The 23,360-nt window shown below is 50.2% G+C and overlaps 2 protein-coding genes across 4 annotated transcripts in view; one reads left to right on the top strand and one right to left on the bottom strand.

The window, feature by feature from the left end:
• ADGRA3 (adhesion G protein-coupled receptor A3) overlaps window positions 1-13,281 on the bottom strand; it is a 71,447-nt gene extending 58,166 nt beyond the window's left edge. Inside the window, exon 1 of the mRNA XM_077279972.1 lies at window positions 12,933-13,281. Coding sequence (XP_077136087.1) covers window positions 12,933-13,144 — 212 coding nt within the window. The 5' untranslated portion in view covers window positions 13,145-13,281. The remainder of the gene's footprint in view (window positions 1-12,932) is intronic.
• The window catches only part of LOC143793210 (cytosolic beta-glucosidase-like), a 103,937-nt gene continuing 87,366 nt past the window's right edge, over window positions 6,790-23,360 (top strand). Inside the window, exon 1 of one of the 3 annotated variants that reach the window (XM_077279973.1) lies at window positions 6,790-6,896. The gene's annotated coding sequence lies outside the window, so the exon portion shown is untranslated. Of the gene's footprint in view, window positions 6,897-12,857; window positions 12,967-13,336; window positions 13,473-23,360 lie in introns of those variants that run through there. The other 2 variants (XM_077279975.1, XM_077279974.1) reach the window with 2 other exon arrangements.

Here is a 23,360-nt window from a genome sequence, read left to right as displayed (position 1 = left end):
CAGGAGATTGTCTTGACCATGTCTACATGCCTAAATGCACTGAGTTGCCGCCATGTGATTGGCTGATTAGAAATTAAGTGTTAACAAGAAGTTGGACAGGTGTACCTAATAAAGTGGCCGGTGAGTGTATATATATATATATATATATAACGCTGGGAGCGTCACTCTGTCCGAAGCCTCTATAGACTGCGCAAGCGCCGGCGCAGTCTGGACCGCACAGAGCGACGCTCCCAGGAGATCGCGGTATGCGTAAGCGCTGAACGCACACCGCGATCTCCACCGGACAAGCAGGGACGAGCCAGGAGGCGGAGGGTGAGTATACTTACCTGACCCGTTCCACCGACGCGCTTCCGGGCCGTGACTGTCCCCCTGCTCCCGGAATCGGCGCCTGCGCAGTCCGCGCTTTCCGGCGCCATTTTCTTGAAGACACATTGCAGTGTCTTCAAGAAAATGGCGCCGGAAAGCGCGGACTGCGCAGGCGCCGACTCCGGGAGCAGGACCAAGAAAATGGCCGCACCCAGCACAGCCGCCCACAGCAACGCACAGCCGCCGCACCCAGCACAGCCGACCATAGCCACGCACAGGCGCCCACAGCCACGCACAGGCGCCCACAGCCACGCACAGGCGCCCACAGCCACGCACAGCACAGCCGCCCACAGCCACGCACAGCCACCCATAGCACGCACAGCCGCCGCACCCAGCACAGCCGACCACAGCCACGCACAGCCGCCGCACCCAGCACAGCCGCCCACAGCCACGCACAGCCGCCCACAGCCACGCACAGCCGCCGCACCCAGCACAGCCGACCACAGCCACGCACAGCCGCCCACAGCCACGCACAGCCGCCGCACCCAGCACAGCCGCCCACAGCCACGCACAGCCGCCGCACCCAGCACAGCCGACCACAGCCACGCACAGCCGCCGCACCCAGCACAGCCGCCCACAGCCACGCACAGCCGCCGCACCCAGCACAGCCGACCACAGCCGCCGCACCCAGCACAGCCACGCACAGCCGCCGCACCCAGCACAGCCACCCACAGCCGCCGCACCCAGCACATCCGCCGCACCCAGCACAGCCACGCACAGCCGCCACAGCCACGCACAGCCGCCTACAGCCACGCACAGCCGCCGCACCCAGCACAGCCTCCCACAGCCACGCACAGCCGCCCACAGCCACGGACAGCCGCCGCACCCAGCACAGCCGCCGCACCCAGCACAGCCGCCGCACCCAGCACAGCCGCCGCACCCAGCACAGCCGCCCACAGCCACGCACAGCCGCCGCACCCAGCACAGCCGACCACAGCCACGCACAGCCGCCGCACCCAGCACAGCCGCCCACAGCCACGCACAGCCGCCCACAGCCACGCACAGCCGCCGCACCCAGCACAGCCGACCACAGCCACGCACAGCCGCCGCACCCAGCACAGCCGCCCACAGCCACGCACAGCCGCCCACAGCCACGCACAGCCGCCGCACCCAGCACAGCCGCCCACAGCCACGCACAGCCGCCGCACCCAGCACAGCCGACCACAGCCGCCGCACCCAGCACAGCCACGCACAGCCGCCGCACCCAGCACAGCCACCCACAGCCGCCGCACCCAGCACATCCGCCGCACCCAGCACAGCCATGCACAGCCGCCGCACCCAGCACAGCCTCCCACAGCCGCCCACAGCCACGCACAGCCGCCCACAGCCACGGACAGCCCCCGCACCCAGCACAGCCGCCCGCACTCAGCACAGCCGCCCGCACTCAGCACAGCCGCCCGCACTCAGCACAGCCGCCCGCACTCAGCACAGCCGCCCGCACTCAGCACAGCCGCCCGCACTCAGCACAGCCGCCCGCACTCAGCACAGCCGCCCGCACTCAGCACAGCCGCCCGCACTCAGCACAGCCGCCCGCACTCAGCACAGCCGCCCGCACTCAGCACAGCCGCCCGCACTCAGCACAGCCGCCCGCACTCAGCACAGCCGCCCGCACTGATGGGGGCGCAGGATGGAGCAGCACGTGATAGGATGGGGGCGCAGGATGGGAGCACATGACAGGATGGGGATGAGGATGGAGCAGCACATGACACGGTGGAGTGGCACATGACAGGATGGGGGCGCAGGATGGAGCAGCACATGACACGGTGGAGCAGCACATGACAGGATGGAGCAGCACATGACACGGTGGAGTAGCACATGACAGGATGGTGATGCAGGATGGAGCAGCACATGACACGGTGGAGCAGCACATGACAGGATGGGGGCACAGGATGGAGCAGCACATGACAGAATGGGGGCGCTGGATGGAGCAGCATATGACAGGATGGGAGCAGCACATACCAGGATGGAGACCATATTCCAATATAAATGCTCGCCACCCGGGCGTAGAACGGGTTCAATAGCTAGTATATATATATATACTGCAATTTGTGCCAACTTCCGTGGCTTTGTCCGGAGCTAATGTCCGGAGATAAGTGACGTCACCAGTGTCCTACACCCAGGCAGAGCACAGGGGCCCCAGGCAGAGCACAGGGGCCCCAGGCAGCATATGGGGGCGCAGGATGGAGCAGCATATGACAGGATGGGAGCAGCACATACCAGGATGGAGACCATATTCCAATATAAATGCTCGCCACCCGGGCGTAGAACGGGTTCAATAGCTAGTATATATATATATACTGCAATTTGTGCCAACTTCCGTGGCTTTGTCCGGAGCTAATGTCCGGAGATAAGTGACGTCACCAGTGTCCTACACCCAGGCAGAGCACAGGGGCCCCAGGCAGAGCACAGGGGCCCCAGGCAGCATATGGGGCCCCAGGCAGAGCACAGTGGTCCCAGGCAGAGCACAGGGGCCCCAGGCAGCCTATGGGGCCCCAGGCAGAGCACAGTGGCCCCAGGCAGAGCACAGGGGCCCCAGGCAGCATATGGGGCCCCAGGCAGAGCACAGGGGCCCCAGGCAGAGCACAGGGGCCCCAGGCAGAACACGGGGCCCCAGGCAGAGCACAGGGGCCCCAGGCAGAGCACAGGGGCCCCAGGCAGAGCACAGGGGCCCCAGGCACATATGGGGCCCCAGGCACATATGGGGCCCCAGGCACATATGGGGCCCCAGGCAGAGCACAGGGGCCCCAGGCAGCATATGGGGCCCAAGGCAGAGCACAGTGGCCCCAGGCAGAGCACAGAGCCCCAGGCAGAACATGGGGCCCCAGGCAGAGCACAGGGGCCCCAGGCAGAGCACAGGGGCCCCAGGCAGAGCACAGGGGCCCCAGGCAGAGCACAGGGGCCCCAGGCAGCATATGGGGCCCCAGGCAGAGCACAGTGGCCCCAGGCAGCATATGGGGCCCCAGGCAGAGCACAGTGGCCCCAGGCAGAGCACAGTGGCCCCAGGCAGAACATGGGGCCCCAGGCAGAGCACAGGGGCCCCAGGCAGAACATGGGGCCCCAGGCAGAGCACAGGGGCCCCAGGCAGCATATGGGGCCCCAGGCAGCATATGGGGCCCCAGGCAGAGCACAGTGGCCCCAGGCAGAGCACACACCAAATCGGAGGCCGAGGGGCCCCGCCAACCAAATCGAAGGCCGAGGGTCCCCGCCCACCAAATCGGAGGCCGAGGGTCCCCACCCACCAAATCGGAGGCCGAGGGTCCCCGCCCACCAAATCGGAGGCCGAGGGTCCCCGCCCACCAAATCGGAGGCCGAGGGTCCCCGCCCACCAAATCGGAGGCCGAGGGTCCCCGCCCACCAAATCGGAGGCCGACGGGCCCCGCCCACCAAATCGGAGGCCGACGGGCCCCGCCCACCAAATCGGAGGCCGAGGGTCCCCGCCCACCAAATTGGAGGCCGAGGGTCCCCGCCCACCAAATCGGAGGCTGAGGGTCCCCGCCCACCAAATCGAAGGCCGAGCGGCCCCGCCCACCAAAGTGGAGGCCGAGGGGCCCAGCCCCGCCCACCAAAGCGGAGGCCGAGGGGCCCCGCCCACCACATCGGAGGCCGAGGGGCCCCGCCCACCACATCGGAGGCCGAGGGTCCCCGCCCACCACATCGGAGGCCGAGGGTCCCCGCCCACCAAATCGGAGGACGAGGGGCCCCACCTGTGAAAATTTTACTGTGAAAATACCTGATGGGCACACAAGTATGCGCCAGTATGGGTACTAAGAGCTTTTCCACATAATAATGAAATATTTTAAAATGTCATAGAACATACCAATATACATAGCTATTGATACATATTATTTATTATTTACATTATTGTTCTTAAGCAAAGAACCGTTGTTGTGGCATTTGCCACAACACGCAAAGTTGTTGTCTGATGTCTTTCATCACTCCCCTCATAAGCATGTTCATGGATCCTGTGTAACTGTACCTTAAATAACAAGAATTGTCAAGAGCTGGTGAGTGCAGCCATTTTTTGTTCTTTCTTACTTTTATTTATTAATTGTATTATTCTTACATTTGAATAAATAAAGTATATATGGATTCTAGACTCCCGATTCTTTAGAATCGGGCTGCCATCTAGTATATATATATATATATATATATATATATATATATATATATATATATATATATATATATATATATATATATATATATATATACACATACATACATATACACACACACACACAGTATATATTACTAGATGGCGGCCCGATTCTAACACATCGGGTATTCTAGAACAGTGATTTTCAACCTTTTTTTGAGCCGCGGCACACTTTTTACACTTAAAAAATCCCGGGGCACACCACCAACCAAGATGGCACAAAATGACACTAAAACAGTACATATTCTACATATAGTTAATAATATAGATTCTAAATGTATTTATACTCACTCAGTGTGAAACCTGGGCCTGTTTCGATAAACACAAAAGGGATATCCTGGCAGGAATGGTGGAAAGACACACACGAAGCTCTTCCTCAACAGTTCTCATTCTCTCACTGTTTTTATTTTTTTTTTGTGCACATGCCCTAACCCTACCCCTAACCCTACCCCTACCCCTAGCCCTACCCCTAGTTCTAACCCTAGTTCTAACCCTAACCCTAGTGGAAAAAGAAAAAAAAATATTTTCTTTTTTTTATTATTGTCCCTACCTATGGGGGTGATAAGGGGGGGGGGTCATTTACTATTTTTTTTATTTTGATCACTGTGATAGGTTATATCTCAGTGATCAAAATATACCTGGAACGAATCTGCCAGCCGGCAGATTCGGCGGGTGCACTGAGCATGCGCCCGCCATTTTGGAAGATGGCGGCGCCCATGGAGAAGACGGACACCGGGAGGCCCGGTAAGTATGGGGGGGGGGATCTGAGCATGGGGGGTGGATCGGAGGATGGGGGGGGTGGCATCGGAGCACGGGGGGAGCGGACAGGACGATGGAGGGGAGCGGAGCACCGGACGGAGGACCGGAGAGGAGATCGGTGGTGGTGGGGGGTTACATAAGTGTTTCCAGCCATGGCCGATGATATTGCAGCATCGGCCATGGCTGGATTGTAATATTTCACCAGTTTTTTAGGTGAAATATTACAAATCGCTCTGATTGGCAGTTTCACTTTCAACAGCCAATCAGAGCGATCGTAGCCACGAGGGGGTGAAGCAACCCCCCCTTGGGTGAAGTACCACTCCCCCTGTCCCTGCAGATCGGGTGAAATTGGAGTTAACCCTTTCACCCGATCTGCAGGGATGCGATCATTCCATGACGCCACATAGGCGTCATGGGTCGGATTGGCACCGACTTTCATGACGCCTACGTGGCGTCAAAGGTCGAGAAGGGGTTAATGAGCTGTTGCTGACTTAATGATTATACACAGCATTATTGGCGGGCATTACTTTGGCGGCGGGCAAATGCGAGAGTCTCTCCGCTCTCAGGATGACGCGCCGGCCTCGGTGACGTTTATGTACATGCTCAGTAGTGACCAGTGCTGTGGGGTTGGAGATGAGATGAATCTGTGCTGCACGTTATGTACATGCTCAGTAGTGATCAGTGCTGTGGGGTCGGAGATGAGATGAATCTGTGCTGCACTTTATGTACATGCTCAGTAGTGACCAGTGCTGTGGAGTCGGAGATGAGATGAATCTGTGCTGCACTTTATGAACATTCTTAGTAGTGACCAGTACTGTGGGGTCGGAGATGAGATGAATCTGTGCTGCACTTTATGTACATGCCCAGCAATGACCAGTGCTGTGGAGTCAGAAATTAAATGAATCTGTGTTGCACTTTATGTACTTTCTTAGTAGTGACCAGTGCTGTAGAGTCGGAGATGAGATGAATCTGTGCTGCACTTTATGTACATGCTCAGTAGTGACCAGTGCTGTGGAGTCGGAGATGAGATGAATCTGTGCTGCACTTTATGAACATTCTTAGTAGTGACCAGTACTGTGGGGTCGGAGATGAGATGAATCTGTGCTGCACTTTATGTACATGCCCAGCAATGACCAGTGCTGTGGAGTCAGAAATTAAATGAATCTGTGTTGCACTTTATGTACTTTCTTAGTAGTGACCAGTGCTGTAGAGTCGGAGATGAGATGAATCTGTGCTGCACTTTATGTACATGCTCAGTAGTGACCAGTGCTGTGCAGTCGGAGATGAGATGAATCTGTGCTGCACTTTATGGACATGCTCAGTAGTGAGGCAGGGCTGTGGGGGTCGGAGGTTTGGCTTACCGACTGCACAGCCCTGGTGGAGACCCTTTTAAACATTCTATGTTATTGGATGTGTATTGTTGCCTTACGAACACTAGATACAAAGGGAGGAGGTCAGCAGCAGCATTTATTGGGTGCGGCTCATGTGACAAAGGTCTAGTGATCATTAATGATCTGAACGGAGTAAACAGAGTGAAGTCCAGGAGTGAAGCCGCAGGAGAAGCTGCGACGGTCACAACACTGGGACACTCAGCGCCTGACAGCACAATCTACAGGTAATCAGCGCCAATCATTACCAAAAAAACGGAATTCAAGATTATCAGCCCTACCCCACCGGAAAATCCAAGTGATCGCTCATAACACGATAAATGGAAGCTGCAGAGCGGCTGTACAGTACTGTGAGCGAGGAGGGAGCCGACGATGGAGGCTTCACTAATCCTCAGCAAAAACCTTAACATTATGAGGCTAAAATCTACAGCAAAAATTCAATATACAGGGCCAAAAGTGATTTGGAAAATGAGCCCTAAAATCTGTGAGGTTTGGCAAAATCTGATCCACCATCACTGTACTGTAGGTTTCTGTATTGAGTGGCCCCAGCCATGATCGGACTGGAAGTCTGCAGCACATCTTTAGGAACAGCAGCGCACACAAAGCGTAACGGCAGGAAATGAGGCAGCGTAAATAGTAGCTATATAATGCTACAGTATGGGAGGGCGCGCTGCTGTCTAATGAGGGTCTGTCTGCGGAGACACTGTACAATAATAAGGCTATGTGCACACGTAAGAAAAGAGGCGCAGAATTTTCTGCACAAAATCCGCATCTCCTGGCAGAATCCGCAGCTGCGGATTTGCCGCGATTCTTATGCGGATTTAGTGCAGTTTTAGTGCGGAATTGATTCGGATTTTCTGCAGTTTTTCCCAATACAGATTTCTATTATGGAGGGGTGCAGAAATGCTGCAGATCCGCACAAAAGAAGTGACATGCACTTCTTTGAAATAAGCAGCAATTCCGCACTGATTTTTCTGCACAGCTTTTTTTTCCCCATAGACTAACATTATACTGTAAATCACAGTGCGCATCTGCAGCGTTTCTGCGTGGAAAAAAATGCTGCGAATCCGCATCGTGTGCACACAGCCTTAGGGTATGTGCATACGATGCGGAAACCGCTGCGCATCCGCAGCTGCGAGTCCGCAGCAGTTTCCCATGAGTTTACATTAGAATGTAGACCTATGGGAAACAAAAAACGCTGTGCACATGCTGCAGAAAAAAACGCGTGGAAACGCAGCGGTTTACATTCTGCAGCATGTCACTTCTTTCTGCGGATTCTGCAGCGGTTTTACACCTGCTCCAATAGAAAACCGCAGTTGTAAAACCGCAGTGAAATACGCAGAAAAATCGCGGTAAATCCGCCGGAAAAACGCAGCGTTTTTGCCCTGCAGATTTATCAAATCCACTGCGGAAAAATCTGCAGTGGAACATTCTACGTGTGCACATACCCTTAGGTGACAGCGGCTCTAACACTGTTACAGATTATAACTGGGATCTAAGGGGAAACGTCTCTCCTTGTGGAGAGTGACATGCCCGATATGTCAGTGTAAGGAGACTTATAGGCCAATTCCTCTGGGAAATTAAATATGCATTTTGCATAGCGATTTACAGCGTATCACAGGACCAGACACAATCGTTATAAGGAGATCAATTCTATTGCAGTTTGAGCACAGATCTGCTGGCAATTTTTCCTATTGACTTCTATGGGGGAAGAAAGAGACAATTTTCAATCAAAATTCCGAGACATCAGTGGTCACGGATTTCTCTGAGGAATTGCCACAAGTTTGTAGATACATATCTTTATTTCCTTCTAAGGAAATCCGCAGGAAAATCTGCAAAGGCCCCAACAGCCCCCGATTCTGTGCAGATATTCCAGCAGGTTTCCTGCGGAGACGACCATCAGCAAATGCGATCTAAATGAGACCTGTCACTTAAGGGAAAAGGGGAGAATAAGCCGTCTTCTTGACTAGTCCATATAGCAGGATCGCCCCCTGCCCGATTTTACAGTATATTTTCATTTTCACTGACACGCCGCAGCATTTCAGAGTCAAATAGACCTGGCTGAGCTCATACAGCCTGTGTCTGATACATGACACCCATGGATTGGGCAGCAGACATCAGCTGTAAGGTTCCCTCTAAGTGCAGAATTCTAGTATTTCTGTACTAAAAAAAAAAAGAAAATAAAAAAAACCCGGGCCAAGTCTGTAGCAAGAAATCAATTGAAAAAGGAAAAACACAGTAAACAAGCAGGAAAAACGCAATAATCATAGCAGATTGTTATGGCATGTCAACCTCAGAAAAATCGCAACAGATAAAAAAGCACCTAAACAAATGCATGTAACAGATACAGCAAAACACAACGATGGCAGCGTGCAGCTATCTTGGTGCAGGTATATGGTGCAGCGGGACCCAGGTCTGATGACTTTCTGCCTGCAAATCCAGAAAGAATATCTGCAACGTATCCACTACAGGTGGCTGTACTCTAAAGGGTACTGTCACACAGTGGCACTTTGGTCGCTACAACGGCACGATCCGTGACATTCCAGCGATATAGTTACGATATCGCTGTGTCTGACACGCTACTGCGATCAGGGACCCCGCTGAGAATCGTATGTCGTAGCAGATCATTTGAAACTTTATTTAGTCAAGTGTCCCGCTGTGGCGGCATGATCGCAGCGTGTAACAAAGGTGTGCACGATATTCCCAATGTCCCGTATGACTTCTACATCGCAACTATGTCATGAAATTATCGCTCCAGCGCCGTGCATTGCAAAGTGTGACCGCAGTCTACGACGCTGGAGCGATAATCAAGCGACGCTGCAACGTCACGGATCGTGCCGTCGGAGCGATCAAAGTGCCACTGTGTGACAGTACCCTAAGGCCGTGTTCCCACGATGTGTTTGCATTGTGATTTTACCACTATACAGGAGTATACAGTACATACACACACACTATACAGCAGCCCAGGAGTATACAGTACATACACTATAGAGCGGCCAGGGAGTATACAGTATATACACACACTATAGAGCGGCCAGGGAGTATACAGTATATACACACACTATAGAGCAGCCCGGGAGTATACAGTATATATACACACACACACACACACTATAGAGAGGCCCGGGAGTATACGGTATATACACACTATAGAGCAGCCCGGGAGTATACTGTATATACACACTATACAGCAGCCCAGGAGTATACAGTACATACACACACACACACTATAGAGCGGCCAGGGAGTATACAGTATATACACACACTATAGAGCGGCCCGGGAGTATACAGTATATATATACACACACACACACACATACACACTATAAAGCAGCCCGGGAGTATACAATATATGCACACTATAGAGCAGCCCGGGAGTATACAGTATATATACACACACACACACACACACTATAGAGCGGCCCGGGAGTATACGGTATATACACACACACTATAGAGCGGCCAGGGAGTATACGGTATATACACACTATAGAGCAGCCCGGGAGTATACTGTATATGCACACTATAGAGCGGCCCAGGAGTGTATGGTACATACACACTATAGAGCGGCCCGGGAGTATACAGTATATACACACACACACACTATAGAGCGGCCTGGGAGTATACAGTATATGCACACAGTATAGAGCAGCCCGGGAGTATACGGTATACACACACTATAGAGCAGCCCGGGAGAATACGGTATACACACACTATAGAGCAGCCCGGGAGAATATGGTATATACACACTATAGAGCGGCCCGGAAGTATATGATATATACACACTACAGAGCGGCCCGGGATTATACAGTATATACACACACTATAGAGCAGCCCGGGAGTATATAGTATATACACACTACAGAGCAGCCCAGGAGTATACGGTATATATGTACACACTATAGAGCAGCCCGGGAGTATACGGTATATACACACTATAGAGCAGCCCAGGAGTATACGATATATACACACTATAGAGCAGCTCGTGAGTATACAGTATATACACACTATAGAGCAGCTCGGGAGCATACATATATACACACTATAGAGCGGCCCGGGAGTATACAGTATATGCACACACTATAGAGCAGCCCGGGAGTATACGGTATACACACACTATAGAGCAGCCCGGGAGTATACGATATATACACACTATAGAGCAGCTCGTGAGTATACAGTATATACACACTATAGAGCAGCTCGGGAGCATACATATATACACACTATAGAGCGGCCCGGGAGTATACAGTATATGCACACACTATAGAGCAGCCCGGGAGTATACGGTATATACACACTATAGAGCAGCCCAGGAGTATACGATATATACACACTATAGAGCAGCTCGTGAGTATACAGTATATACACACTATAGAGCAGCTCGGGAGCATACATATATACACACTATAGAGCGGCCCGGGAGTATACAGTATATGCACACACTATAGAGCAGCCCGGGAGTATACGGTATACACACACTATAGAGCAGCCCGGGAGAATACGGTATACACACACTATAGAGCAGCCCGGGAGAATATGGTATATACACACTATAGAGCGGCCCGGAAGTATATGATATATACACACTACAGAGCAGCCCAGGAGTATACGGTATATACGTACACACTATAGAGCAGCCCGGGAGTATACGGTATATACACACTATAGAGCAGCCCAGGAGTATACGATATATACACACTATAGAGCAGCTCGGGAGTATACAGTATATACACACTATAGAGCAGCCCGGGAGTATACAGTATATACACACACTATAGAGCAGCCTGGGAGTATACGGTATATACACACACTATACAGCGGCGAGGGAGTATATGGTAAACAGGGCTGTGGAGTCAGTAAGCCAAACCTCCGACTCCAAAATTTCCATAACACCGACTCAAACTCCACCAAAATGAGCTCCAACTCCACAGCCCTGAGGTAAATACAAATACTATAGAGCAGCCTGGGGGTATACAATATATACACACTATAGAGCAGACTGGGGGTATACGGTATACACACACTGTAGAGCAGGCCAGGAGTATAAGGTATACACACACACTATAGAGCGGCCCGGGAGTATACAATATATACACGCTGTGAAGCAGCCCAGGAGTATACGGTATATACACACACACACACACACTATAGAGCAGCCCAGGAGTATACGGTATATACACACCATGGTGCGAACTGGGTGTATATGGAATACACACACACACACACACTACAGAGAGGCCCAGGAGTGCATAGTATATACACACTATAGAGCAGCCCGGGACTATATGGTATACATACATTATGAGGCGACCCGGGAGTATACTGTATACACACACACTATAGAGCAGCCTGGGAGTATACAGTATGTACACACTACAGAGCTACCCGGCATAATACGGTATATACACACACTCTATAGAGCATACCTGGAGTATACACACTATAGAGTGGCCAGGGAGTATACAGTATACACACACAGTATAGAGCAGCCCGAAAGTATACATACGGTACATACCCACAAACAATATAGAGCGGCCTGGGGGTATACAGTATATACACACTATAAACAGCATTGGCGTATACAGTATATATATATATATATATATATATATATATATATATATATATATATATATATATATATATATATATATATATATACACACACACACACACGCAATATAGAGCAGCCAGGGAGTATACGGTATATACACATACTATAGAGCAGTATTGGGCATGCTGGTACTTGTGGTGCCGGATATACACAGCAGCTGATCACAGTATCAGGCATGCTGGTACTTGTGGTGCCAGATATACACAGCAGCTGAGGAGCAGCATTGGGCCTGCTGGTACTTGTAGTGCCGGATATACACAGCCGCTGAGGAGCAGTACCGGGCCTGCTGGCACTTGTGGTGCCGGATATACACAGCCGTTGATGAGCAGTACCGGGCCTGCTGGCACTTGTAGTGCCGGATATACACAGCAGTTGATGAGCAGTACCGGGCCTGCTGGTACTTGTGGTGCCGGATATACACAGCCGCTGAGGAGCAGTACCGGGCCTGCTGGTACTTGTAGTGCCGGATATACACAGCAGCTGATGAGCAGTACCGGGCCTGCTGGTACTTGTAGTGCCGGATATACACAGCCGCTGAGGAGCAGTACCGGGCCTGCTGGTACTTGTAGTGCCGGATATACACAGCAGCTGATGAGCAGTACCGGGCCTGCTGGTGCTTGTGGTGCCGGTGGGCGGGCTCGGTACTTACAGTGTGGAGGTCCGGTTGGGCAGAGCTCCCAGGGGTAAGGTCCTCCCGCTGTCCGGCCAGTTGCACACCACCTTCCCGCTGTCCCCTCCGGCTCCTGCCGTTCTCCCACCGGCTCCACGGGGTCTCCCGTCCTGCTTACACCCGGGGGGCAGCGCCCACTGTGCCGCTACCATGGAGAGGAGAGTGAGCACAGCCAGGCCCGGGGCCTCCATCCCAACAATGGCCACAGCCCGGGCCGGAGAGCGGTCTGCACAGCCCGGACCGAGCGGGCGCCCCCTGTCTGCGGAGCGGGGGGATCCAGGCCTCGTTTAGGCCGGCGAGTTCGGCTCCGGTTCTTGTGCGGGGTCCCGGCTCTCAGCTTGGGAGGTCCGGTCACATTATGGCCCCGGGCAGTAGTGAGGAGGAGGCCCCTTCTCTTCCATACACACAGCTGCTCCAGACTGTCCTCCCCCCAGTCTCCCGGGATGGTCTCCTCCTCCCCCTGTCTCCTCCTCTACGGGCACAGACATGTCAGCGGGAAGAGGGGGGTCCCGCACCAAGGTAGCAGCACAGAAAAGTACTATAGACTGGGAGCAGGGCGGGTGGGAATACTGGGCATTAGGGTTGAGCGAAACGGGTCGATCATTTTCAAAAGTCGCCGACTTTTGGCTAAGTCGGCGTCTCATGAAACCCGATCCGACCCCTGTGCTTGTCGGCCATGCGGTACGCGACTTTCGCGCCAAAGTCGCGTTTCAATGACGCGAAAAGCGCCATTTCTCAGCCAATGAAGGTGAACGCAGAGTGTGGGCAGCGTGATGACATAGATCCTGGTCCCCACCATCTTAGAGAAGGGCATTGCAGTGATTGGCTTGCTGTCTGCGGCGTCACAGGGGCTATAAAGGGGCGTTCCCGCCGACCGCCATCTTACTGCTGCTGATCTGAGCTTAGGGACAGGTTGCTGCCGCTTCGTCAGAAGCAGGGAGAGCGTTAGGCAGGGTCCACTAACCACCAAACCGCTTGTGCTGCAGCGATTTCCACTGTCCAACACCACCTTCGGTGTGCAGGGACTGTGGAAGCTATTTTTTTTTTTTTTTCCCCTCAGCGCTGTAGCTCATTGGGCTGCCCTAGAAGGCTCCGTGATAGCTGTATTGCTGTGTGTACGCCACTGTGGAAACCAACTGCTTTTTTCAAAGCACATATCCTCTTGTTCCTTCCTTTCTGCACAGCTATCTTTTTTGTTTGTCCACACTTTTTATTTAATTTGTGCATCAGTCCACTCCTATTGCTGCCTGCCATACCTGGCTTACATTACTGCAGGGAGATAGTAATTGTAGGACAGTTTTTTTTTTTTTTTTGTTTTTTTTTTGTGGGAGATTAAGATTGGCATTTCTGCTACAGTGCCATCCCTGTGTGTGCCATCTCTCACTGAGTGGGCCATAGAAAGCCTATTTATTTTTTCCGTGATTTGTGTTCTAAAATCTACCTCAACACAGAAACACTACATCAATCAGTGGGAGAAAAATATTGGCCTCAGTCAGGGCTTGTGTGCCACTGCTGTGTGTGCGCTATCTCTCATTCAGTGGGCTATAGCAAGCCTATATTTTTTTTTTTTTTTTTTTTTTAATATTATTTGGTTTCAAAAGTCTCCCTGAAAAAAAAAAAAAACCTAAAAAAACAGTGGGAGAGTAATATTGCCCTTTCAGCTTGTGTGCCAGTCTTGACTCCTGGGTGTGCCACCTCTCTCCCTCTCATTCAGTGGGCCATAGAAAGCCTATTTATTTTTTTTAAAAAATATTATTGGGTTTCTAAAGTCTCCCTGAAAAAACAAAAAATACATAAAAAAACAGTGGGAGAGTAATATTGCCCTTTCAGCTTGTGTGCCAGTCTTGACTCCTGGGTGTGCCACCTCTCTCCCTTTCATTCAGTGGGCCATAGAAAGCCTATTTATTTTTTCCGTGATTTGTGTTCTAAATTCTACCTCAACACAAAAACACTACATCAATCAGTGGGAGAAAAATATTGGCCTCAGTCAGGGCTTGTGTGCCACTGCTGTGTGTGCTATCTCTCATTCAGTGGGCTATAGCAAGCCTATTTTTTTTTTTTTTTTTTTTTTTTTTTTTAATATTATTTGGTTTCTAAAGTCTCCCTGAAAAAAAAAAAAAAACCTAAAAAAACAGTGGGAGAGTAATATTGCCCTTTCAGCTTGTGTGCCAGTCTTGACTCCTGGGTGTGCCACCTCTCTCCCTCTCATTCAGTGGGCCATAGAAAGCCTATTTATTTTTTTTTTTTAATATTATTTGGTTTCTAATTCTCCCTGAAAAAAAAAAAAAAACCTAAAAAAACAGTGGGAGAATAATATTGCCCTTTCAGCTTGTGTGCCAGTCTTGACTCCTGGGTGTGCCACCTCTCTCCCTCTCATTCAGCGGGCCATAGAAAGCCTATTTATTTTTTTTTAAAAATATTATTGGGTTTCTAAAGTCTCCCTGAAAAAACAAAAAATACATAAAAAAACAGTGGGAGAGTAATATTGCCCTTTCAGCTTGTGTGCCAGTCTTGACTCCTGGGTGTGCCACCTCTCTCCCTTTCATTCAGTGGGCCATAGAAAGCCTATTTATTTTTTTTTTTAAATATTATTGGGTTTCTAAAGTCTCCCTGAAAAAAAAAAAAAAACCTAAAAAAACAGTGGGAGAGTAATATTGCCCTTTCAGCTTGTGTGCCAGTCTTGACTCCTGGGTGTGCCACCTCTCTCCCTCTCATTCAGTGGGCCATAGAAAGCCTATTTATTTTTTTTTTAAAATATTATTGGGTTTCTAAAGTCTCCCTGAAAAAAAAAAAAAAAACCTAAAAAAACAGTGGGAGAGTAATATTGCCCTTTCAGCTTGTGTGCCAGTCTTGACTCCTGGGTGTGCCACCTCTCTCCCTCTCATTCAGTGGGCCATAGAAAGCCTATTTATTTTTTTTTTTAAATATTATTGGGTTTCTAAAGTCTCCCTGAAAAAACAAAAAATACATAAAAAAACAGTGGGAGAGTAATATTGCCCTTTCAGCTTGTGTGCCAGTCTTGACTCCTGGGTGTGCCACCTCTCTCCCTTTCATTCAGTGGGCCATAGAAAGCCTATTTATTTTTTCCGTGATTTGTGTTCTAAATTCTACCTCAACACAAAAACACTACATCAATCAGTGGGAGAAAAATATTGGCCTCAGTCAGGGCTTGTGTGCCACTGCTGTGTGTGCTATCTCTCATTCAGTGGGCTATAGCAAGCCTATTTTTTTTTTTTTTTTTTTTTTATATTATTTGGTTTCTAAAGTCTCCCTGAAAAAAAAAAAAAACCTAAAAAAACAGTGGGAGAGTAATATTGCCCTTTCAGCTTGTGTGCCAGTCTTGACTCCTGGGTGTGCCACCTCTCTCCCTCTCATTCAGTGGGCCATAGAAAGCCTATTTATTTTTTTTTTTAAATATTATTGGGTTTCTAAAGTCTCCCTGAAAAAACAAAAAATACATAAAAAAACAGTGGGAGAGTAATATTGCCCTTTCAGCTTGTGTGCCAGTCTTGACTCCTGGGTGTGCCACCTCTCTCCCTTTCATTCAGTGGGCCATAGAAAGCCTATTTATTTTTTTTTTAAAATATTATTGGGTTTCTAAAGTCTCCCTGAAAAAAAAAAAAAAACCTAAAAAAACAGTGGGAGAGTAATATTGCCCTTTCAGCTTGTGTGCCAGTCTTGACTCCTGGGTGTGCCACCTCTCTCCCTCTCATTCAGTGGGCCATAGAAAGCCTATTTATTTTTTTTTTAAAATATTATTGGGTTTCTAAAGTCTCCCTGAAAAAACAAAAAATACATAAAAAAACAGTGGGAGAGTAATATTGCCCTCTCAGCTTGTGTGCCAGTCTTGACTCCTGGGTGTGCCACCTCTCTCTCTCTAATTGTGGGCCATAGAAAGCCTTTTTTTTTTTTTTTTTTAATATTATTTGGTTTCTAAAGTCTCCCTGAGAAAAAAAAAAAAATAAATTAGGTGGGAGATTAATATTGACATTAGTGCTTGAGTGACAGTCCTGCGTGTGTGTCATCTCTGTGATTTTGTGCCACAGAAAACAGAGTGTGTAACATTGTGCCTGATTTTCCTTGTGGTCTCACCAACCTGTTAAGGGATATTGAAATCATACTGAAGTTATAGCTCACCGTGTAAGTTGTTTGACAGCAACAAATAAAGTTACTTTGGTTAAGATTTTAAAACAATGAGGAAGTCTGGTGCAAGAGGTCGTCGTGGGCGTTCATTGTCAGCTGGTAATGATGGTAGTGGTAGAGGAGCATCAGGTGGTCGTGGGGATAAAAATATTCCACCTAAGTCTGGAGCTGTGGAGCCAGTTTCGTCGTCAGGCTACACAAGGCCTCGAACGCTCTCTTTTCTGGGAGTAGGAAAACCGCTTTTAAAGGCGGAGCAGCAACAGCAAGTTTTGGCTTACATTGCAGACTCAGCCTCTAGCTCTTTTGCCTCCTCTTCCGAAACTGGTAAATGTAAAAGCAGCGCGTCGCTTGTGGATGTTCACGGTCAGGGACAAGTCGCTTCCTTGTCCTCCTCAGCAAAAACTACAACAAGAGAGAAGGATGCAGCAGGCGACACAACGGGTCACTCCATGGAGCTCTTTACACATACCGTCCCTGGCTTAGAAAGTGAAACATTTAACAGGCCATGCCCATTACAAGTATATTCTGACATGGAGTGCACTGATGCACAGCCACAGCCAGAGTACTATGCTGCTCCTTTGACTCAGACCACCACATTGCCCTCTCAGGGTACAGATCCACAATCAGACCCTGATGAGACTATGTTGCCCCGCCACGAACGCTATACCACCGACCGACACAGTGACACAGACGAAGTTGCACACGAGCTCGAAGAGGAGGTAATAGATGACCCAGTTATTGACCCCGATTGGCAGCCATTGGGGGAACAGGGTGCAGGCGGCAGTAGTTCAGAAGCGGAGGTGGAGGAGGGGCCGCAGCAGGCATCAACATCGCAACAGGTTACATCTGCCGGGCCCGTATCTGGCCCAAAACGCGTGTCAAAGCCAAAACCTGTTGGAGCACAGCGTTGCCATCCGGTTAAAGCTCAGTCTGCAATCCCTGAAAAGGGATCCGAGTCTAGGAAGAGTGCAGTCTGGCATTTTTTTAAACAACATCCAACTGATCAGCGCAAAGTCATCTGTCAAAAATGTTCAACTAGCTTAAGCAGAGGTCAGAATCTGAAAAGTCTAAATACTAGTTGCATGCATAGACACTTAACCACCATGCATTTTCAAGCCTGGACTAACTACCAAACGTCCCTCAAGGTTGTAGCACCCTCGGCCAATGAAGCTAGTCAGCAACGCAACATCCCTTCCGTCACTGTAAGGCCACCATTTTCCGCACCACAGGCAGTATCTGTGCAGGTTTCTTTGCCAGCCAAAAGCAGTCAGGGTCAGGGAATCACCAGTTTTGTAGGAGGAAATATTGCATCTAGGGCACCGGCGGAAACAATACCGTCTCCAACCGTCTCTCAGTCTGCCATGTACACCGGCACACCCGAAAGTTCCACGATCTCCAGCTCTCCAGTCCAGCTCACCCTACATGAGACTCTGGTTAGAAAAAGGAAGTACTTATCCTCGCATCCGCGTACACAGGGTTTTAACGCCCACATAGCTAGACTAATCTCGTTAGAGATGATGCCCTACCGGTTAGTTGAAAGCGAAGCTTTCAAAGCCCTGATGGAGTACGCTGAACCACGATACGAGCTACCCAGTCGACACTTTTTTTCCAGAAAAGCCATCCCAGCCCTGCACCAGCATGTTAAACAGCGCATCGTCCATGCACTCAGGCAATCTGTGAGTACAAAGGTGCACCTGACTACAGATGCATGGACCAGTAGGCATGGCCAGGGACGTTATGTGTCCATCACGGCACACTGGGTGAATGTGGTGGATGCAGGGTCCACAGGCGACATCAATTTAGGGACAGTTGTGCCTAGCCCACGGTCTAGGAAACAGTTGGCTGTAGGCGTTCGCACCCCCTCCTCCTCCTCCTCCTCGTCCTCCTGCAGAAGCTACAGCTCTTCCACAGAACGCAGTCTGCCAACCACTCCATCGGCAGATGACACTGTTGCACACCAGTTGTCCCATTATGGGCCAGCTACTGCCAAGCGTCAGCAGGCTGTATTGGCTATGAAGTGCTTGGGCGACAATAGACACACCGCGGAAGTTCTGTCCGAGTTCTTGCAACAAGAAACGCAGTCGTGGCTGGGCACAGTAGATCTTGAGGCAGGCAAGGTAGTGAGTGATAACGGAAGGAATTTCATGGCTGCCATCTCCCTTTCCCAACTGAAACACATTCCTTGCCTGGCTCACACCTTAAACCTGGTGGTGCAGTGCTTATTGAAAACTTATCCTGGGTTCTCCGACCTGCTCCTCAAAGTGCGTGCACTTTGCTCACATATCCGACGTTCGCCTGTACACGCCAGCCGTATGCAGACCTATCAGCGGTCTTTGAACCTTCCCCAGCATCGCCTAATCATAGACGTTGCAACAAGGTGGAACTCAACACTGCACATGCTTCAGAGACTGTGCGAACAGAGGCGTGCTGTTATTTATTTGTGGGAGGATACACGGGCAGGCAGTAGGATGGCAGACATGGAGTTGTCAGGTGTGCAGTGGTCTAAGATACAAGACATGTGTCAAGTCCTTCAGTGCTTTGAGGAATGCACACGGCTGGTTAGTGCAGACAACGCCGTAATAAGCATGAGCATCCCCCTAATGCGTCTGCTGATGCAAAGTTTGACGCACATAAAGGAGCAGGCGTCTGCACCAGAGGAAGAGGAAAGCCTTGATGACAGTCAGCCATTGTCTGGTCAGGGCAGTGTACAGGACGAGGTAGCGGGCGAAGAGGAGGTGGAGGACGAGGAGGATGATGGGGATGAGTATATTTTTAATGCCGAACCTTTCCCGGGGGCACAGGAATTTGGTTGCGTGTCACGGCCGGGTTCTGGTTTTTTGAGGGACACAAGTGACGTAGATTTGCCTGCAACTGCCCCTCAACCAATCACAACCGGAGATTTGACAACTGGAACTTTGGCCCACATGGCGGATTATGCCTTACGTATCCTAAAAAGGGACACACGCATTACGAAAATGATGAACGATGACGATTACTGGTTGGCCTGCCTCCTTGATCCACGCTATAAAGGCAAATTGCAAAATATTATGCCACATGAGAACTTGGAACTAATATTAGCAACCAAACAATCAACTCTTGTTGACCGTTTGCTTCAGGCATTCCCAGCACACAGCGCACGTGATCGTTCTCACACGAGCTCCAGGGGGCAGCAGACTAGGAGTGTTAGGGGTGCACACATCAGAAGTGGCATTGGACAGAGGGGTTTTCTGACCAGGTTGTGGAGTGATTTTGCTATGACCGCAGACAGGACAGGTACTGCTGCATCAATTGAAAGTGACAGGAGACAACATTTGTCCAGTATGGTTACTAACTATTTTTCATCCCTTATCGATGTTCTCCCTCAACCGTCATTCCCATTTGATTACTGGGCCTCCAAATTAGACACCTGGCCAGAATTGGCAGAATATGCATTGCAGGAGCTTGCTTGCCCGGCAGCAAGTGTCCTATCAGAAAGAGTATTCAGTGCTGCAGGTTCAATATTAACCGAAAAAAGGACTCGTCTGGCTACCCAAAATGTTGACGATCTAACATTCATTAAAATGAACCACAACTGGATTTCGAAATCTTTTGCCCCACCTTGCCCGGCCGACACCTAGCTTTCCTATGAAAAGCTCTTGCCTGTGAATTACTTTTCTAATGTCTAATTTGCTGCAGCTGATTGTACAGCATACGACATGTTTACACCTCCCTAAATGGCAAAACTCCCCACACGGGGCCGTGGTATCGCGACTTGGCGCAAGCACCCGTGAGACTGCTGTTTGTCTGAAGAGGTGGGTGTGCTCGCTTTTGGTTGACGGCATTGCTACTGGGTCCCTCATAGTACAATGTAGTGTCTCTGGCGGTGGTGGTGCGCACCCAACGTCAGACACACCGTTGTAACATGAGGGGCCCTGGGGCGGTCCCGCCGGCCTCAAGAGAGTTCCCCCCTACCCCAGCTCAAAATGTGCTCTACCACGTGCAAAATTATGTCGCACAGCTCCACCAATCTTTAGTCTATTCGCTGACATCATTCAATGTCTGGCACTGACAATACAAATTTGTAGACATCTATGATGCAACTTAAAGTAGTCTGTGTCTGTGTCCTATATTGGCACCATTAAATAGTTACTGCCAAATTACTATGTCAGAAACTCAGTAGATGAGCCCACCCCTGTACCTAAGTATGCCACCTTTTTTTTTTGTTTTGGTTGTTTTGCGAGACATTAACATCTATTTATATTTTGGGAGTACTGGGACAGACACTCCTTGCACTACTCCTCCACTCACCACCAAGCTGCCTGTGTATCCATGTAACCGCTGTAAAACTGCCATGAGCCTATTGTTTGTTATTTTAGGCCTTTGATAGCCTGTCTGCGGCCCCTACTTGCAATACTCCTCCACTGACCACCAAGCTGCCTGCCCGTGTATCCATGTAACCGCTGTGAAACTGCCATGAGCCTATTGTTTGTTATTTTAGGCCTTTGATAGCCTGTCTGCGGTCCCTACTTTAAATACTCCTCCACTGACCAGACCACTGCTGCCCGTGTACCCCTGGAACCAATTATAAAGTGCCTACAGCCAGCCCATTTTTTTATGTTAGGCCTTTGAAGCCTGTCTGCGGTCCCTACTTGCAATACTCCTCCACTGACCACAATGCTGCCTGGAGTGCCTGCCTGTGTATCCATGTAACCGATGTAAAACTGCCATGACTGCCTACTGTTTGTTATTTTAGGCCTTTGATAGCCTGTCTGCAGCCCCTACTTGCAATACTCCTCCACTGACCACCAAGCTGCCTGCCCGTGTATCCATGTAACCGCTGTGAAACTGCCATGAGCCTATTGTTTGTTATGTTAGGCCTTTGATAGCCTGTCTGCGGTCCCTACTTTAAATACTCCTCCACTGACCAGACCACTGCTGCCCGTGTACCCCTGGAACCAATTATAAAGTGCCTACAGCCAGCCCATTTTCTTATGTTAGGCCTTTGAAGCCTGTCTGCGGTCCCTACTTTAAATACTCCTCCACTGACCACCAAGCTGCCTGCCCGTGTATCCATGTAACCGCTGTAAAACTGCCATGAGCCTATTGTTTGTTATTTTAGGCCTTTGATAGCCTGTCTGCGGCCCCTACTTGCAATACTCCTCCACTGACCACAATGCTGCCTGGAGTGCCTGCCTGTGTATCCATGTAACCGATGTAAAACTGCCATGACTGCCTACTGTTTGTTATTTTAGGCCTTTGATAGCCTGTCTGCAGCCCCTACTTGCAATACTCCTCCACTGACCACCAAGCTGCCTGCCCGTGTATCCATGTAACCGCTGTGAAACTGCCATGAGCCTATTGTTTGTTATGTTAGGCCTTTGATAGCCTGTCTGCGGTCCCTACTTTAAATACTCCTCCACTGACCAGACCACTGCTGCCCGTGTACCCCTGGAACCAATTATAAAGTGCCTACAGCCAGCCCATTTTCTTATGTTAGGCCTTTGAAGCCTGTCTGCGGTCCCTACTTTAAATACTCCTCCACTGACCACCAAGCTGCCTGCCCGTGTATCCATGTAACCGCTGTAAAACTGCCATGAGCCTATTGTTTGTTATTTTAGGCCTTTGATAGCCTGTCTGCGGCCCCTACTTGCAATACTCCTCCACTGACCACAATGCTGCCTGGAGTGCCTGCCTGTGTATCCATGTAACCGATGTAAAACTGCCATGACTGCCTACTGTTTGTTATTTTAGGCCTTTGATAGCCTGTCTGCAGCCCCTACTTGCAATACTCCTCCACTGACCACCAAGCTGCCTGCCCGTGTATCCATGTAACCGCTGTGAAACTGCCATGAGCCTATTGTTTGTTATGTTAGGCCTTTGATAGCCTGTCTGCGGTCCCTACTTTAAATACTCCTCCACTGACCAGACCACTGCTGCCCGTGTACCCCTGGAACCAATTATAAAGTGCCTACAGCCAGCCCATTTTCTTATGTTAGGCCTTTGAAGCCTGTCTGCGGTCCCTACTTTAAATACTCCTCCACTGACCACCAAGCTGCCTGCCCGTGTATCCATGTAACCGCTGTAAAACTGCCATGAGCCTATTGTTTGTTATTTTAGGCCTTTGATAGCCTGTCTGCGGCCCCTACTTGCAATACTCCTCCACTGACCACAATGCTGCCTGGAGTGCCTGCCTGTGTATCCATGTAACCGATGTAAAACTGCCATGACTGCCTACTGTTTGTTATTTTAGGCCTTTGATAGCCTGTCTGCAGCCCCTACTTGCAA

Source organism: Ranitomeya variabilis, chromosome 1, assembly GCF_051348905.1.
Source record: "Ranitomeya variabilis isolate aRanVar5 chromosome 1, aRanVar5.hap1, whole genome shotgun sequence".
NCBI lineage: Eukaryota > Metazoa > Chordata > Amphibia > Anura > Dendrobatidae > Ranitomeya > Ranitomeya variabilis.
This window is presented reverse-complemented; position numbering and strand designations above follow the sequence as displayed.